We start from the raw sequence: 19,143 nt of genomic DNA, 5'->3' as shown, positions 1-19,143 counted from the left end.
GCACATGCCTGGGCTGCCGGCAAGGTCCCCAGTAGGGGGCACACAAGAGGCAACCACACATTGATGTTTCTCTCCCTCTTTCTCCTTCCCTTCCCCTCTCTAACAAATAAAATGTTTTTAAAAATCTTAACTAAGAGGAATTTAACATGGCTTTCTAGATTTCCATTATTTAATATCTACTTTATAACATTTTATCATTGCAACAGGTTTTCCGAAATTCTCTGTATCCACCAGATTATTCATCTCGTTTAGATATTGTAAGAGCAAATTCAAAGTCGCCTCTTCAGAGATCTCTGTCAGCTAAGTGTGTATCTGGAACAGGACAGGTAAGCTAGAAACCGTAACTTGAAAGAATTTGAGCTGCTGCCATTGGCATTGTTTAGTACTAAAAATGTTTCCCTTAAGTCATATGACCTCATGTAACTTATCTTTCCTTATCCTCTTAGACATAATGGTACCAGACTACACTCCATGCATCTGTTGTTTCTTTTATTATGTTTTATACGGTAACACATATTACTCTCTAAAGCAGAACCTTCAGAGCCAAGGTGGAAAGGACAGGAGAATGCTAATCTAGATCTGTTCTCTGGTATAATATGAAGAACATAGATTCTGAAGTCAATCTACTTAGAGTTTAAGTCCCATTATCATGATTATTGGAAATAATACCTAAAAAGGGCTTTTCCTGAACATTACCGTAAGTCCAGAAGCACAGATCTTTAGGTAAAGAGCCAATTTTCTCATTCTATATCCAGAAAGCCTGAGTTACCAGGTATGTAGAACAGGAAGGGGTCAACAACCTTCTTCTCTAAGGGACCACAAAGAAAAATAATAGATTTTGTGGGTTGTACATAAGGTCTCTGTCCCATCTAAGAGCAGCCAAAAAAAACAAATGGCTGTGCTGTAATAAAACATTATTTAAAAAATAATAAAAAAACGCAAACTGGGCCATGGCTTGCCAACTCCTATTCTGGAGAGCTATGTGTTTTTCACATCTTCCCTTCAGAATTTAAAATTGAGCAAAATATTTTCAAAATAAAATGTTTACGTAAATATGACCCAGCACCTTGTTTTCATCTGCCCTCTAAGTTCCTATATACTGCTTTATATTCATGTATTTCTCCCCTTAAACTATGTACCTTATGATTCCAACATTAAGTGGCATATACATATATTACAAAAGTTTAGTATTATAGTACCTATGAAGTTTTGTGTGACTATTTAGAGTTAATGATGTTACACCTAAGTTAGGTAACATCTCCATAGCACCTGAGAATACATTATCCCAGGGTTTCTCAACCTCAGCACTATGGACTAGGGGCCAGATAACTTGATGGAGGAGGTAGTACTGCCCTGTGCCTTGTAAAGATGTTGAGCAGCACCACTAGTCACTACTGAAGAGATGCTACACACAGAAGCACACACCCCTAGTTGTGACAATTAACAATGTCTCCACACGTTGCCAGATGTCCTCTGGAAGGTATAATCACTCTCAGAAAGGTTTGGAACAAGATGACCCAAGTGATAACAGTCAGGACTTAAAGCTAAGTGGTGAATTCAGACTATCGATTCATTCTATTTAAATTACTCTATTTTTAAAGTTTACTATTTCAACTGCCTAGTTGAACTGTCCTTGTGCTTTTGCCATCCCTTTGGTCATTCTTAATGTTTTGTGAACCAAGAATTGTTTAATCTAAATTTTTTTGGCATTCATAAATATACTGAGACTATACTTTTTTCTGAAAGTATTTTATGTCATTGAAGTACTACCATCCAACAGGAATGATTAATTTCACATTTTTATTCAAAAAATTACATGAATGGAAAACCTTTTGACTGGGGTTTCCACCTTAAAATGCAGTAATCCATAGGGAATTTTCATTACTAAAAATCATTATTTATGGACATTTTCCTGAAGTATTTGTTTTATGTGCCCTTTCCTGTAAGGGCATGTTTAAAATACCAAGCACGTACAAACATTTTTTTAAATGTGTTTTTTTAACAGGTATCTACCTGTCGACTAAGAAAGGATCAACAAGCAGAAGATGATGATGAAGACGATGAAGACTTAGATGTAACAGAAGAAGAAAATTAGTTTATGAGGACAAAGATGTAACAGAAGAAAATTCATTTTCTTAAGTAAACCTCACATTTCCATTTTTATCTTAAATGAGTTGGATTCCAAAATCACTAAATTGTAAAACTTTATACTGGTTTGATACATTAAACCTCAAAATGAAATCCTACTGGAAATGAAAAATAAAGGAAATTTATGCTGACAAAAATAAAGGCTTTAAAAAACATTACACACCAGTCATTTCAACATCCTGTCTAGCAGTATGTGATCTTTTCGTATAGGTTTCATTTTTTTAAAAAGATTATGTATTTTAAAAGTATTTCATATTAATTACCTAGTTGAGGTTACAACAGATGACAAAAAAGAAAATATTTAACAATACCACTTGCTTCTTTTAGGTTAGGACAAAGCCTTAATCAAAAAAAAAAAAAAATCTTTCACTTTTACTATAACCTGAAGTTTTATCTTTTAATACATAAATTTACTTTTCAACAAAAGCATAATCACCCTTGATTAAAAGTAATGGGAGCCTAGGATGTAAGTGTTCTACAACTATACATACAGCACACATTTTAGCTTTTAAAAGCCACATTCAGCCTGATTCTAGTTTTAAAACAAAACTGCTGTCATACTCGTTGTCGTGGTACTACTGCAACCTTTGGAAAGCTGTAATTTGGTGGAATTTGCCTAAGAAAACACCATGGAAAGGCATAAATCATTAAAAATTCTAAGAAAATTTTACCAAATTACCATCTAATAAAAAGGAGTATATAGTCACAATTATTCCTGAAAATGTAAAACTAATTAGAGCCTTTCAGTATGTCTGATGCTTTTGTTTCTTTGGATGGGGAACTGTACTTTGTTATTTCATGGATCACAATCAGACATATAAAAACTACTAAATTTATACAGTCATTTGGGAAAACAACAAAAGCAATCATTCATAACAGAAAAATAAAGACTTTCTAGGATGGTTCTTTGACTTTGTTATTCATGGTTCCGTTCTTAACAAAGCACTGTTTCCTGAGTGAATATTCCAATGTGATAAAATTACTTCAGTACTTTAAAATATTCAAAACATTTTAAAATCCTAAATAAACTGGAATTCTTAAGGAACCGAGATATCACTGCATTTTTATTTTCCCAGTACTTAAACCTAGTGTTGTACTTGAGAGAAAAACAAGGTTGTATTTCTTTTGCTGCAACTTCTCCTGAGCATCAGTTGCCCTATCTGTACAGTCAAAACAGTGTGTGACATGTAAAACAATCAGCAAATAATTGATATAGAATGTATGCTCTGCCTACCTCAAAGAAACATTCTAAGGACAAAAGGAATACTATACATGATAATGCTTTCACTGATGTAAAATTAAGTTGCTTTTAGATCAGACATAGGTGCAAACTTTTCCGTTAAAGGCTAGGTGGTATTTTTTTATATCAGTGAGCCAAAAGACAAAAAGCAGCCATTGAAATGTAACCGCCTTTAAATATGGAAAAACCTCTTTTACCTTGTAAAAAAAGCAGGCAACCACCTCAAGCAGTTACTTAGTTTATAGGCCTCCACTTCTTATCTCCAAAATAGGTTTGTTATTAGGGTTATTCGGATTACAGGATATAGTTAATTAAATGACAGCTAACATTTAATACAAACACGGAGGTGACAGGGTCACTACTTAACAGATAATTTATGGACTAAGTAACTCTTGGCCATGTTCTCAGTAAGTGGTAAAAGTGCATTCCTAATATGATTCCTTCCTACCTGCTGGTCATGGGCTTAGGTTTACTTTCTGGACAGGATCTATATTTTCCACATACCCTCTAGACAAAAATGTTTTTAAGATAATTAAAATGGCATTAAACTGAAGAACCAATATGCCCTAGTGTACCTGATATATCTAGCAGTAACAAAAAATAAAACTGGCTAGGAGATGATATTGAAGTTGGATCATGAGTATGTGGGGCTTTATTTAGTACACATATGTACTAAATGTGTACTCTTTTATGTGTTTGAAATTGGTGGTGTGCTGGTAAGCTGACGCCCTAGAGTGGAAAATGTCCTGATTTGTTGCATTTGCCAATTTCCATGGTGTAATACTCCTACTATGGCCAATTTCAGTCATCAACATACCACTGTAGAGTTGGGAAAAGATATGAAAAAATGGCTCCCAACCAGCAAAATCCAGCTTTGTAAGATAAACTTTTTATTTTAAAAAGTTTGAAAATATATTAAACTAGATTACAGAGTAAAATTAACTTCGTATCAATCCATTATTTTTACATTTATAGTCAAAATACAAAGCTTGTGTTTACTATTATTGGCCTATCATCCACCCCTACCACACACTAGCCTCCTTTCAGCAGTTCTACAGTGATATTTCACTTTTAAGCTTCATCTTAGCTTTTATTGATATATATTTGAGAACCATTTAAGTCTTCCATACATTTCTCAACAATGCTGACCAAATGAACTATGTATAGTCTTTTAGCATGTAAAAATATTCCTTCCTATTTTGTTCATTGTGCTTGGTTTGTATATTAGCTTATCATTCTCCTTGCTACTTATAAAAGCTTACTAGTTTGAAGAGCCATACTGATGTGCTTTTTTTGAACCAAACTTTTACTAGTTTACTCATTTTACTAGCAAGCAGAATATTCACTATTATTAAAAACAAACTTAAGGTTAGCTTCTCTCAGACTTCTTTAAATCACTGAAGATTATTCCAAAATACTTACAATACTAATTGGCAAAGTACTGACACCGTCAGTTTTCTACTTCTGCAATATCCTAATATTAAATGACAACTACTGTTCATCAATTCAGATTTTATACTTATTTGCTCAATGTGGGAAATCTCTGGACACAGAATTGAAAAAAATTACCTAACTTGTTTTATGTAACTATAAAAGGCCAAAGTCAAATCATGTTTAATAAAATTAATTTTAAGTTACAAGCCAATATATAATGTTAGTATCCAAGAGAAACCCTGGATATATAAAAACTTTTACTTTGTCTTTTGTTAGCAATGTTTGAGAACACTAATTTTATTTTTTAATGTCATTTTTAAAACTACAATGGAAGAAAATATGGTTCACTCTTGAAAATGTTTTTAGCAACGTCTCACTAAAATTTAAAGTACCATTCAACAAAGTTAGTAGGCAAAAGTGTATAGAGCATGAACTGAATGAAGTCACTGGTGTGTTCAAACTGGCTCCATGATTTACTAGCTGTGATTTTAGGCAAGTTATTTAACCTCTCTAAACTTTATCTCATCAATGAAACAAAGGTAAATAATACTTACTCTGTGGTTCTTACCATATTGAGATCATGCATGTAAAGTGCTTATACTTCCTAGCACACAGTAAGTGCCCAATATTTCTTAGCCATTAACATCATGAATATAGGAAAATCAAACCCAGTATTTGTAAAATTCTATACTAAATGTTGAATATCAAAAGTCAAAATTTGATCTCCTAAGTCTTATAGTTGTTTAGTCTTTTGATACAAAGTTTTGAAATTAAAAAAGGAGAACCTAATAAAAATAGAAGTTATATGAATCATCAAAAAATTCTTCCTAGAAACACAAACCACATCTATTTATCAGGTGTTCCCAGCACAAGCCTGAAAGTCTCTGTGTACCTACAATTACTTTATTTTTTGTCCTTTAAGTATTTTGAGTTAATCTTACCAGTTTGGTTGATGAGATGTTGAATAAACCATAGGAACTATACATAGTACTCTAGCATTACAGAATGTTTGGTCACTCCTATTGTAAATACTGTTTACTGTAACTGTTGAAAAACTTCACAAAAGAAGCTGTAATTCTTTTTTTTCCTTTTATACAAATCCAAATTAGTTGGTCTACTCAGTTGCAATTTTTTTATTTTTATAAAACTTTTCAAGTCATGAACATGGAAACTAAGAATCTTCTAACCTTTTTACATAAGTAAATTTCAAGTTCACAGTATGTTCATTTAGAAGTATTTATAATTAACAGGAAGCTTAACACAGTAATAGCTCAGACAAGGAAGAGGGCTTTAATTCTGCAGGCAGTCAGCAATGAAAATGCTAAACCTGAACAAATCAGTTACTGACCATTTCCTTATACATTTTGAGTAAAATATATAGACTACAGAATGTGAACAAAAGTGAATATAAAACTTGTCTTCCTCAAATACAGCTCTACTTTATACAGGTCTTGAGGTATACCCATGACATCAACAAAAATTAATGAACTCAGGGAATTAGTCCTCTTCCCCACTGTCAAAAAAACCCCAAAAAACCATATATAACTTTCATTAGAAAAAGTAAACAGCAATTTGCAAGCAAAAGAAAACTAGACTTACATTCCACTACTTACATTTGTTCCAGTCACAGGTCAAATTTAAAATGTTTTTCATTAGATTATTAAAATAAACACTTCTTAAAAAACAAATGTATTTTACTTCATCAATACTGTGGGGAGGTAACTCTGAATATAGACGTGCTCTCTAGAGCAAAATTAACCGAACTTTGCGCGGGCCAACTGGCCTATCATTCAGATCTTTAATAGCAGCCATAGCTTCATTATAGTTTACCATAGCGACAATGGCTTCCCCTGTAGGTAATCCTTGCTCATTATACTGTATCCTAACTGAATCAGGTATGATTCTATAACCATGAAAAAAGTCTAGAATTTCATTAACATTCGCTTTAAATGGAAGATTCATTATCTTAATAGGTGTTATTCTACCTGAACTACAATTTAATTTTGGATCAGGCATAAATCTCCCATCAGGAAAACTTCCCATATTACGCTTTCCAAAATCAAACTTGCCACCTTCTGGGCGACCGAAATTCACAAAAGGGCGATGACTTCTAAAATCATCTGATGGGCTCCTGAACTCCTCACCAGGCGGTCTAAAATCGTCAGGAAGTCTAGAGTCCTCCTCTGGAGCTGCCCTGAGATCTTCCTCCGGGAGCCGCCTGAAGTCCTCATCAGAAGGGCATCTAAAATCTTCCTCCCGGGGGCTCCTGAAGTCCTCCTCCAGAGGATTCCTAAAGTCTTCATCCGGGAGGCGCCTGAAATCTTCATCAGGTGGATGCCTCAAGTGTTCCTGGGGTGACCGTCGGAATCGGAAATGCTCCTGGAGCGGCCGTCGGAAATGCTCCTGGGGCGGACGCCGGAAATGCTCCTGGGGCGGCCTCCGAAAGTGCTCCTGGGGGTGCCGCCTCAAGTCCTCTTCAGGAGAACACCTGAAATCCTCAGGAGAACGTCTGAAGTCCTGTTCAAAAGGCTGCCTTAAGTCTTCCTCTGAAAGTCGCCTGAAGTCCTCCTTGGGTCGTCGCCTCCATTCCCCCTGGGGAAGCCGCCTAAAGTCATCCTCAAGGGGTCGTCTCCAATCCTCCTCACGAGGCCGTCTGAACTCTCCCTCGGGAGGTCGCCTCCACTCCTCCTCGGGAAGCCGCCTCCACTCCTCCTCGGGAAGTCGCCTCCAGTCCTCCTCGGGATGTCGCCTCCAGTCCTCCTTGGGAAGTCGCCTCCAGTCCTCCTCAGGAGATCGCCTGAAGTCCTCCTCGGGAGGCTGCCTGAAATCCTCCTCTGGTGGACGCCTCCAGTTCTCTTCCCTCGGGTGCCTTAAGTCCTCTTCCCCATGGTATCTGAAATCCTCCCAAGAGCATCTAAAGTCTTCCTCCTGAGGCCTCCGGAAATGTCCCTCTCGAGAGTGCCTGAATTCTGGGGAGCGCCTGAAGCCCTCTGGGGAGCGCCTAAAGTCTTCCGGAGCGCACCGATCCGGCTGCTGGAAATCCCCCTGGGCGTGCCTGAAATTGTCCAGCTGCCTCAAGTCTTCTTGCCGATGCCGAAAGTTTTCAGAAAGGCCCACTGCATATACCGGTGGGTCATTTGAGTCAAATGAATGGGAAGGGTCCTCCCGATCACACGATTTTGAATGGTCTTGTCTTCTCTTACTGGACAGCAAAGAAACATTTACATCAAACTCCTGCATTTGTGCCTCAGATATAAGTCTTAACAACACCTCTGTCCCCAAGAATCTTCGACGATTTAAACGTTCAGCTTTCATGGCCTGTTCTTCTGATGTGAATTTCACCAGTGCTTCCCCCAGACCAACGCCTTTGTCATCATAAAGCAAGTAAATGTCATCCTCATTAAGAGAAAAGTCTGCAAAGAACTTCTGCACTTCAACTTTTGTAACATCAAACGGAAAATTTCTCATATATATGCACAGTTTCTGGCCAGAGTAGCCTTCTTGAGAGTATTTTTGTGAAACATGTCCAAGCCTCTCTTTCTCTACTGATGCTGGCCTTTTCTTTTCATAACATTCAATGAACTTCAGCATTTGCTTTCTTGAAATTGGATCCACAAGAACTGGACGATATTGTAAAACAGTCTTATGTAAACCCAGAGCAGTGTTATAGTCTTTCAGCGTCTTGAACATCACAAAGGCATATCTTGTTCTTCTTTCATCTTTATACAAAAACCTAATCTGTTCATTAGTCAGATCAGTATCTCTAAAGAAATTTCTTAAATCTCTTTTGTTAATACTTAGGGACAGATTTTTTAAGTGAACATAAAATCCCAGTGGGGAACGAGAACGTGTTCTTCTGGGAGATCTCGAATGAGATCGTTTTCGAAAATGCCTATCATTTATTCCTCTTGGTGGAGAATGTTCTTCAGTTCTCATAGGAATGTCACCCTCCTTACTTGTGCTACCACCAAACTCAATCCACTGTTGTTCTGAGCCTTGCATTACTTCTATAAATCTGGAACCCATAAAACTTCTATGACATTTAAGACCTCCTGAAGCATCAACACACGAAGCAAATTTTACTATGGCATCACCATTATTTCGGCCATCATGATGTTTTAAGAAAATTACTCCATCCACACACAAACCAGAGAAAAAAACACGTACATCATCTTCATTTACTAAGTAAGGCAAACCTCGTAGAAACAAGTAAGGATTCTCCGCCTTTAATGGCCGTGTCTTTCTTGGCCTTAAATCACCATGTCCTGTACCATTAGTATGAAACTCAGCATCTTGATTAATCGGAGAGCCATATCCAGAATTACTTGCTTCTTCTTTAATACCCTCAACAAAATTAGATAAGCAGCCAACCCCTGATGCCCCAGATCCTGGTCGCTCTCTTCCTTTGTGATCAGTTCTTTTCATTTCTATAGTCTTCTGCATTTCTGCCTTACTACTAAGAAAGAGCTCTACAGATGAATCCTTGATAAACCCTCCAGAACGACTTATGGCACGTCTTGCATCTTCATCTGTTGCAAAAATAATAAAAGCCTCCCCAATTTCCCCTCCAATTATATGCACTCCTCCATCAGGAATAGTCAATCCCGTAAAAAAGTGACGAATATCCGCAGGCCCCGCAATAAAAGGAAGCCCCAGTAAACGGATGACTACAGCCATGCTGAGCTCAAATCACAGCAATAATGACCTGCAGACAAAAAGGTACACATAATAGCAAGTCTTATTTTTGAAGTACCTTATCTGACAGCTTAATAATTACTTGGTTCCTACTTTCTTCAGCACTTTATAAATGAAAACAAAATACGAGTTCACAAAAATACTGATTGTATCTAATTCTTTAAAAAAAATAAGTATTAAACTTTTCTCCTATCTAAACATACAAATAAACCAACTACTTTGAAGATACATTTTCATACCACCTATCCTATGTAGTATGAATATCAAAAATATAAAATCTTCTTTGTAAGTCTGCCAGGTACTGTTTCACAACAAGACCAAAAAATTTTCACTCACTAAGAAACATATTTTCTACTGACACATGAGAAAGAACTTTGTGGATGAAAGAATTTTACCATGATGAATTTTACATATTTATAAAAGCCATCTATGGTCAGTATATAATTTTTGCTCATTATTTAATAAATTGCTTACCACTAGTGCATCCCTGGCCAGACATAAAGTACAGAAGCCATGGGTATCTAATATGTATTATTCTACTTTTACATTTTTTGTCAAGCCTCTGTGAAAAGCCTTAAACTCTGGATATCTTACCTTTTTTTTTTTTTTAATTTCTTGGACACCTGTTAATTCTGTAAAAGCAACTTAACTGTGGAAAGAAAATGAAATATAATTAATCCCAGGACTCTATAGTTGATTTTAAACAACGCCAGATTAGGATATTCACTTCAGAATGACCTATTAAAAAAGTGAAGCAATATAAGGAACCACAATTATGGGCATTACAAGATGGTCTTCTTGTTCTGAGAGGAAGTAAATCATTCTTTAGCAAAAAGGGCCTACAAATTCTGAGAAGACATCTGCAAATTATTTTTTTAAAAACTTCCTATAAACTAAACTTGATTGGAAATGGTAGGAGGAAAGGGGTGACAGAAATCTTATACGTTTTAATTGAAGTGTTGGTTACATGGGTACATAAATCTATCAAAGCTAAATGAATTTTATCTTTAAGGTCTGTGCTTAAATTGTATATAAACTTTACATCCACTTTAAAAAAACAGAAGACAATCTTTCCACAAGTAAAATGAAATTTTAAATAAATTAAAAAATTCCCCAATTTAACAACAATAAAAACTTTCTATCTCTTCCAACCATGAAAAGACCAACACCTAACTCACTAATATGTCTGACACTTTTAATTCTCTCCCCTTTCAAAACGTAAGACCAAATCGAATTAAAAAGGCAACCATTCAAAATGATAAAATAAATTAATAAAACACTTCAAAAACCAATTTTTAAAGCAAAATCCAAATAATGGCTACCATTTGGATACAATTTTAAGTTCTACATATACACTTCCAAACATGGAACCAAATATAATTAAAGCAAATACTGGAATATCTCTAAAATCAAAAACTCAGCTACTACCATTTCTTATCTTAAACTCAACTATTACACTACTCTGTAAACTCCTAAAAGAAATCACTATTTATCTCAAGTCAAATAGAAAATGTTCAGACACAGAATCTTCTCAAGCTTATAAGTTTATTCCATTTCAAACAACTATCCTGGGTTCTAATGAATAAACCCAAATGACAATGTAGAAAAATAAAAATATCTGGAATGTTGGGGACTAACAGTAGGAACTATTGAAAAATCTCAACCTAGTGTTTCCTTAAAGAAATTCACATCTACTTTCAGAGATAACCTAACAATATTTAATCTAGTTTTCTAAATAAGTTTTTAAGAGCCATTAAATTAGTAATTATAAATTTGTTTTTAATGTGCAAGTAAGTGTTGCTTCAATTCAGTACTTACACTCAATTACCACTTTTCCACAAAGTGGGGTCTGAAGACGTATTCTTTAAAGTCTGCAAGGTTTATTTTCCTTTGAAAAGGGTCCAAGATTAAACTTTATAAACTACAAGGTAAACTAAAAAAAGATACCAAGAAATTGCTTAGCATCTTAATTATCAATGTCAAATTAATATTAAAAATATTAATGAGATTTACTATTAAAATATTTGCATGGTATATTTGGGGGCAGGGTAGGTATTTGGGAAATATCTATACCTTCTGCTCAAAATTGTTGTAAACGTAAAAAAACTGCTCTAAAAAATGGTCTATTTAAAAGAAAAATCTGCACAGTACCAAAAAAAATCAAGTATAAGCCTCGTTGTTCAACAAACCCAACATCCACACCAGCATTTTAACAAAAACTATAAACAGTTTATGGAATAGTTGTCCCCATTCAAGTTCTAAAGATTCCTTCTTACGCAAACTGACTTAGGTCCTATTTTACTTTTAAAGTGTTTTAGAAAACAGTGTAAGGTACATATAATGTATCCCTCTCAATTTTTTTTTAACTTTAAAAGGGATTTACCCTGAGAACATAAATAAATCTACAAGAAAAGTTAGGGATGTTTCAGGGAATAATTATGTCAAATTCCAAAGATTTCTAGTAAGTTATCCTAACTTAAAAACAGTATTTTAACTAAGTAGTTCCATGAGGGCAAATCTCATGAACTCCAATTCAAGCAGACTATATAAAAAATGTGTTTTAATTTGCCACTGTTAGACATAACTAATGCTTAAAATTTTTTGCCCTTCAGATACTAGGGTAACGTACCATTTATCTCTCTGCAATAACACAAGAGACCACCTATAAGTGACCTGATCTCAAATGAGCACTTTTCCTCTGGCTGCCAAGTAATTTCCTTAAGCAAATTCTCCAGAAACTCTATTTTCAGAACATTACACAAAAAGTGAAATACTCTAAAGCACTTAAAATTTTTCTACTTAAGAATGAAACAAAAGTATTTTCTGTGACTATTGATTTAAAGACAGTGATAGATTAGAACTTCAAACCTATGAAAAGAAGGAAATGGGTCCTCAAAAGCTCGTTTAAGGGCAAGTCACTGAAATTTTAACAAAATCATTTTAAACTCACTTTGCTGCATTTTTATCCAACAATTCATCCCCCTTAGTTATCATTATCACTAAACAATGAAATGTACATCTTCTAATCAAGCCTGAGAGGGCACTGGAGGCTAAATTTTTAATAGGTATCATTTCAGATCTATTTGATTTTAACTAGAAATAACAAAGTCATTTCCCAAGCATGATGAGGGAGCGAAAATTGCGACAATGTTTTAAATCTCAGTTATTTTAAAGCACAAACTCTAAACGCCTAAGTTTCCTCTGCAGAAAATAATCTACGCCCAGCCCACAATTATTCTTTAGGATGACCTGCCTTTTATCCTCTTATAATGTAATGGTTAAAATGAAAACCAAAGGCATGAAGACAGAGCCATAGTCCCCAATAGGCTCTGTAAATGAAGACGAATCCACACGGCACAGGATTTCCCATATCATCATCCATCAGTCCTCAAATGGGGATCAGCAGAAGGCATCGTTTCTATAGCCCAAAGCCTTTGTCCAGACTCCCAGGGGTCAGAGCTTCCTTTTTTCACGCCAGGCCCAGGTTGCTATGTGCGATCCGATGGTGTCGCCAGACCTTCCAACAAAATCAGCTTTCAAATTAAGCTAGACCGCCCCACCTCCGTGCCCTTCAGTTACCCGGTCCCAAGGGCAAATATTCCGCCCTAACTCGCCAGAGCGTGAACTTCCAAATTTAAAACACTTTGGCCCCTCTCAAGCCTAACGAGCCGGGCCTTCAGCGCTTTCCTGCCACCGCTAACTACAATGACAGAGGAAAAAAAAATACCTACGAAATCCCTGGAGATCTTCACTTTTAAGAAATCTGGAAAGCGCACACACAACAGCACATGGAGACTGACGGGAGAGTGAGTGTTTAGCAAGTAAAGACGGTGCCCTAACGGCAGACGCTAAGCTAGGTCCAGGCGCGGCTGCCGGCCCCGCCTTTCCCAGTTCTTCCGTCCCAGACGCCAACTCCTCCCCACCCCCGACGCCCCCAGGGTAACTGCTTCGCACTTGGCAATAAACACACACCACTGCTGCGGAGTCGGACACACAGGCCGGGGGCGGGGGACACTCCTCGTCGCAGCAGCCTCCCCAGAAGAAGTAGACAGAGCCCTCAGTGAGCCTAGAAGAAGATGGCGCCCACTCTCCCCGGCGCTCCGGACAAACGGACGTACAGTTCGCCCATGCGCTCTCCAGGCGTAACCCACCACCCCGGCGCCCCGGCCAGGTTTGCGCACGCTCCCTGACACTCACCCGTTTCCCGTTATCGGTGGTGAGGGGAGGCGCCAGCCCGAACCCGCCCGGCTCTGCTGAGCTTCTGCGCATGCTCGGATTCCAGCCAATCCGGGAGCTTCACCAAGGAAAAGAGATAATTCAACACAGAATTCGGGGATCAACCCGTACCTAGAATGAGAAGCTTCAGTGAAGAACTGCTTTAGTACGTTGGTCAATGGATAAATGTTCGTGATTTCTAGGAGTTAAGGAAAGGGAGGTAAAAGCAGAGAAAACTTGGCAATTTCTTTTTCTTTCAGCGCTGCAGTTAATGTGTGGCATAAGCATCTTCTCAAGGATCTTCTGAAAGGATCTGTGTAAACTATAAAGGGACACAAAATATTAGTTTTACTACCTTAGATATTCCCAGGATACAATGCCAACACCCAGGCGGCTTAATAAATGCATGCTTATTCAATTTGATAGACATTAATAACTTTATGTCTGGATTTGTTGTTCTATCTTAAGGTGTTTTGAAACATAAAAACAGGCCAATCATGAAAACTAGGAAGTGAAAAAGCACAATTACAGTCATGTTCTATAATGCCTGCTCTGTAATAGCTGGTGAACCACCTTGTGTTTGATTTTATTTTATTGTTTACAAACAAAGCAGCTCACCACGTTCATAACTACGTATGCATTATCATTTGATACAAAGCTAACAAAGCAAAAAAATCTTTAAAATAGTTACAGGTGAGAAAAATGTTTTCAAGCCCTCACTCACTGCAAAATACACATTCTTTAATTTAATATGATTGTGAGTAAGAAGAAGTAGTTTAAATGGACAATAGGTGGTTCCTGGAGTGAGAGCCACCATTTACTCACTTGGGCAAATTACTTAGCCTCTGTGCCTGTTTCTACATCCGTAAAATGAAGATAATAACAGTAGCTACCTCTTAGGGTTGCTGGAAATGCTGAATGTCTCCCTGTTTCTCTTTCTCTCTCTCTCTCTCTCCCTCTTTTCTCTCTCTTCCTGTCTCCACCCCCCCCCCCCCCCGCCTTCTCTCTCTCTAAAAGCAATAAAAAGAAGAAGAGGAAGAAGTCCATCATTCAAAATATAACAGAGGCCAAAGGGTTAGGGACATTTCCGAAGTGAGTGTCTTCGACACATACATGCCAAGCCATATGTGAAACTACATTACTGTGTGAGCTGTGCCATTCAGAGCAAAGTAGTCAGGAAACATTCTCGTGAAGCCTGGAAGGACCAAACACCCAACACTGATTTAGCACCCTGCAGGTGCTGCCCCATGACCTCCACCAAGGCCCACGTAAGGAGCTAGGTCCTTAAGGACTGAAGAAAAGTTTTCTGGAAAAAGATTAAATGGAAATTGTACTCAAAAAATAAAATAAAATAAAAAGCACGCAAAAGAAATTCTCCAGAATGTTAAATTGTTGATATTAATTCACAAGAATAAACACTATTAAAGTGAACCTGAGATGAACTCAGGCTGACCAGAACTTTCCTGGCTATGTACACTCTCTATATGAAGTCAAATGATCAGGGAGTTGTTTGCTAAGCATGGAAATAGAACACAAGTTACCTAATCTCAAAAAGCGTTTCTCTGTTAACACCTGGAAACACTCTGGTCTATTTTATTTTTGAAATTGGTTTTAGAAAGAGAGAGGACGGGAGAGAGAGGAACATTGGCCTGCTGCCCCACCCATTCACACACTCATTGGTTGACCACTGTGTGCACCCTAAATGGGGACTGAGGATCGAAATGGAAACTTGGTGCATCAGGATGACACTCCAACCAACTTAGCTACGCAGCCAAGACCATTCTCATCTATTTTAACAAGAATAACAGGTATCACTTAATGAGCACTTACTATAGGATTCATCTGAACAAGTGTGCTTAGATCAAACTGCCTTCCTTGGATAGGCTTGGATAGGTATTACCAGCCTCCTTGATTGTTCTGGGATGACCATTCCCTTCTATTCATTCAGATTTTCTCCAAACAGGACACTATAGTGAACACATGTCTTTCCTATTCTGCCTCTGCCTTTCTCAGATAACCATACCATTACAATTAAAGAATTCAGTCAAAGTATTTGGGTATAATTACATGACATTCTGGTTCTTGAATAATTGCTTGAACCTTTAATATATCAACATTAAAACCTGATCATTCTAGAGAACAGAGAGAACTAACTTTCTGGAACAGCAAAACATAAAACTATACCCTGAAACATGGTAACCACACCAAGCCTTAGCCATTCTGTGTCTCTACCTGGGTAATTAGCCCCTCTCCCAAGTGTACTATCACAACTACAGCACTACATACCTTTCTGGATGATTTTGGTATCAGACAGTTTTCAGCTGCCTTTCCTAACTCTTCAACATCCAGAAGAACAGTCTTCAATCACTTGGTCTCAGAGTTCCTTGATCCTGTCACCTCCAAGGTGCTTCATGTCTCTTGTACACCCTGACTCCCATTCAACTGGCACTTATTGAGTGTGGACTGTGAGTCAAGCCCCTTGCTTAAGGCTCCTGAAAGACAAACCTGAAGAACTCATAATTCTCTTTCCTCAAGGAGCTCATACTATAGCAGAAGAAAGAGCACACTTGTGCAGTCAGTCATCACATACAGGAAGATGTGTACAGCTTAGGAATTAGGACCACGGGCTCTTGGATCAGGAAGATCCACGTGTAAATTCCAGCTCTGCTATCTCATGACTGTAAACAATCCTTATCCTTAGACTTCTCCATTTATAGAGTGAGGACAATAGTACTCATAATACAGGCCCATTATGAGGATTAAGTGAAATAATACTTGTAAAGCACTTAGCACAGTCCCTAACATGTAATAAACTCCACTTAGAATCCAAGAAGGCTGGTTCAGAAATCAGAATACCATAGTTCCAAGCCTAACTCTGTCACTTATTAGCTGTATCACTTTAGTTGCTGAACCTCTCTGTGCCCTGATTTCTTCACTTATCAAATGAAGATGACAATAGCAAGATTGTTGTGTGGATAAAATGATCACACACAGACACACATTAAAGGTGCATAATGAAACACCAATAAAAGCTTATAACATGAAATCTTACTTGTTGCTCTGGTGGCCTGCATGCTCATTTCTTATTTTCCCTTGCAGTGGTCCTCAGAGGCACATCTGTAAAACTCCTAAGGGTCATTGGAACACTATTTGGATACCACTGATTAAATAAGGAGCTCCCTCAGTTGTGTGTGACTGAAGTCAGTTCTAAGAGACTTAACAGGATCAACAAATGAATGACGTTGGTAAATAAGAATTGAACAGGACCCCCAGGATTTAAGCTGGATAACTCCTTTCCTGAGGTAAATGGGAGTCTTGTCTCCATGGTGGAAAGACAGAGTAGACTGAGATCCTGAACATTCTATTGATGCTATAGGTTAATAAAGCAGGCATGCAGAAAGAGCACTGTATAAAAATCTTGATGTTTCATTCAAGGGTAGATAAACCGGGAGAAACATTTGGGGAGCGAGACAGACCATGCAACCCAGGGTTCCAGTGAAGGGAAATAAAGCCTCAAAACCTCTGATTGAAAATACCGGTGGGGTTGCAGCTGTGGGAGAAACTCTCAGCCTCACAGGACAGTTCATTGGAGAGACCCACAGGGTCCTAGAATGTACACAAGCCCACCCACCAGGGAACCAGCACCAGAAGGGACCAATTTGATTGTGGGTAGTGGGGGAAGCAGCATTGTTCCTTCTCGGACCCCTCCCCCACATACAGCATCACAAAGCAGCAATGTGGGTTGCCCCACCCTGGTGAACAACTAAGGCTCCGCCCCTTATATGTAACAGGTATCCCAAGACAAAAAAAAAAGGGTCCAAATGAAAGAACAGATCAAAGCTCCATAAAAAATACAACTATGGAACGAAGAGATAGCCAACCTATCAGATGCACAGTTCAAAACACTGGTAATCAGGATGCTCACAGAATTGGTTGAATTTGGTCAAAAATTAAATGAAAAAATGAAGGTTATGCTAAGTAAAATAAAGGAAAATGTCCAGGGAACCAACAGTGATGGGAAGGAAACTGGAACTCAAATCAACGGTATGGACCAGAAGGAAGAAAGAAACGTTCAACCAGAAAACAATGAAGAAACAAGAATTCAAAAAAATGAGGAGAGGCTTAGGAACCTCCAGAACAACTTCAAATATTCAAACATCTGAATCATAGGGGTACCAGAAGGAGAAGAGGAAGAGCAAGAAATTGAAAACTTATTTGAAAAAATAATGAAGGAGAACTTCCCCAATCTGGCAAAGGAAATAGACTTCCTGGAAGTCCAGGAAGCTCAGAGAGTCCTGAAAAAGTTGGACCCAAGGAGGAACACACCAAAGCACATCATAATTACATTGCCCAAGATTAAAGAGAAGGAGAGAACCTTAAAAACAGCAAGAGAAAAGGAGATAGTTACCTACAAAGGAGTTCCCACTAGACTGTCAGCTGACTTCTTAAAAGAGACCTTGCAGGCAAGAAGGGGCTGGGAAGAAGTATTACAAGTCATGAAAGGCAAGGACCTGCATCCAAGATTACTCTATCAAGCAAAGCTTTCATTTAGAATGGAAGGGCAGATAAAGTGCTTCTCAGATAAGGTCAAGTTAAAGGAATTCATCATCACCAAGCCCTTATTATATGAAATGTTAAAGGGATTTATCTAAGAAAAAGAAGATTAAAAATATGATCAATAAAATGACAGCAAACTCACAGTTATTAACAACCGCACCTAAAACAAAAACAAAAACAAAAACAAAAACTAGCAAACAGCTAGAACAGGAACAGAATCACAGAAATGGAGATCACATGGAGGGTTAGCAGCAGGGGAGTGGGAGGGGGAGAGAGGGGGAAAAGGTTCAGAGAATAAGTAGCATAAATGGTAGGTAGAAAATAGACAGGGGGATGTTAAGGATAGTATAGGAAATGTAGAAGCTAAAGTACTTATATGTATGACCCATGGACATGAACTAAAGAGGGGGGCAATGTGGGTGGGAGGGGGAGTACAGGGCGGAAGGGAATAAGGGGGGGGGAATCAGACAACTGTAATAGCATAATCAATAAAATATATTTTTAAAAATCTTGGTGTTTTACTGATAAGGTGAAACTTTGACCCCCAAATCTCAGTGTAGAACCCACTTTTAGTGAATGGTCAGGACCATGAAATGGGGCATCTCCTTTTGCATAACTTTCCTTTCCCTGAGTTCCATCCAGTTCCAGGAAAATAAAATAACAAAAAAGCAAGAGGAAGACCTAAGAGTCTACAGAGAAATTTCAAAGACAGAATATAAGGAGAAAACGAAGAAAGAAAATCCATAAGACTGTGTTGGAAAAGGCAGCCACATAAGAATGGCCCTTGGGCCCTGACTGCTGTGGCTCAGTGGGTTGAGCATTGTCCCACAAACTGAAAGGTCACCAGTTCAATT

The 19,143-nt window shown here is 37.8% G+C and overlaps 2 protein-coding genes across 9 annotated transcripts in view; one reads left to right on the top strand and one right to left on the bottom strand.

Moving 5' to 3' along the window:
- Positions 1 to 3,193, top strand: part of CIBAR1 (CBY1 interacting BAR domain containing 1) — a 28,589-nt gene extending 25,396 nt beyond the window's left edge. For both annotated transcript variants that reach the window (XM_024572034.3, XM_024572033.4), the window contains 2 exons: positions 207 to 326; positions 2,006 to 3,193. In XM_024572034.3, coding sequence (XP_024427802.1) covers positions 207 to 326; positions 2,006 to 2,095 — 210 coding nt within the window. In that variant the 3' untranslated portion in view covers positions 2,096 to 3,193. The remainder of the gene's footprint in view (positions 1 to 206; positions 327 to 2,005) is intronic.
- A 2,747-nt stretch (positions 3,194 to 5,940) lies between these two features.
- On the bottom strand, positions 5,941 to 13,672 carry RBM12B (RNA binding motif protein 12B). 7 transcript variants are annotated; one of them, XM_053929382.1, is made up of 4 exons: positions 13,249 to 13,672; positions 11,336 to 11,450; positions 10,112 to 10,166; positions 5,941 to 9,527 (listed from the first exon to the last, which is right to left on the bottom strand). In XM_053929382.1, exon 4 carries the CDS (start codon positions 9,497 to 9,499, stop codon positions 6,566 to 6,568), a length of 2,934 nt encoding a protein of 977 aa, XP_053785357.1. In that variant the 5' UTR covers positions 9,500 to 9,527; positions 10,112 to 10,166; positions 11,336 to 11,450; positions 13,249 to 13,672; the 3' UTR covers positions 5,941 to 6,565. The 7 variants fall into 7 exon arrangements, with proteins under 7 accessions (XP_053785357.1, XP_053785360.1, XP_053785356.1 ...); XM_053929385.1 differs by having other exon boundaries at positions 13,490 to 13,672; XM_053929381.1 differs by lacking the exon at positions 11,336 to 11,450 and having other exon boundaries at positions 13,245 to 13,672.
- Between the last annotated feature and the right edge of the window lie 5,471 nt (positions 13,673 to 19,143).

This window comes from Desmodus rotundus, chromosome 8 (genome assembly GCF_022682495.2).
Source record: "Desmodus rotundus isolate HL8 chromosome 8, HLdesRot8A.1, whole genome shotgun sequence".
Taxonomy (NCBI): Eukaryota; Metazoa; Chordata; class Mammalia; order Chiroptera; family Phyllostomidae; genus Desmodus; species Desmodus rotundus.
Note: the sequence above shows the minus strand (reverse complement) of the source record. Positions and strands in the feature narration are given on the sequence as shown.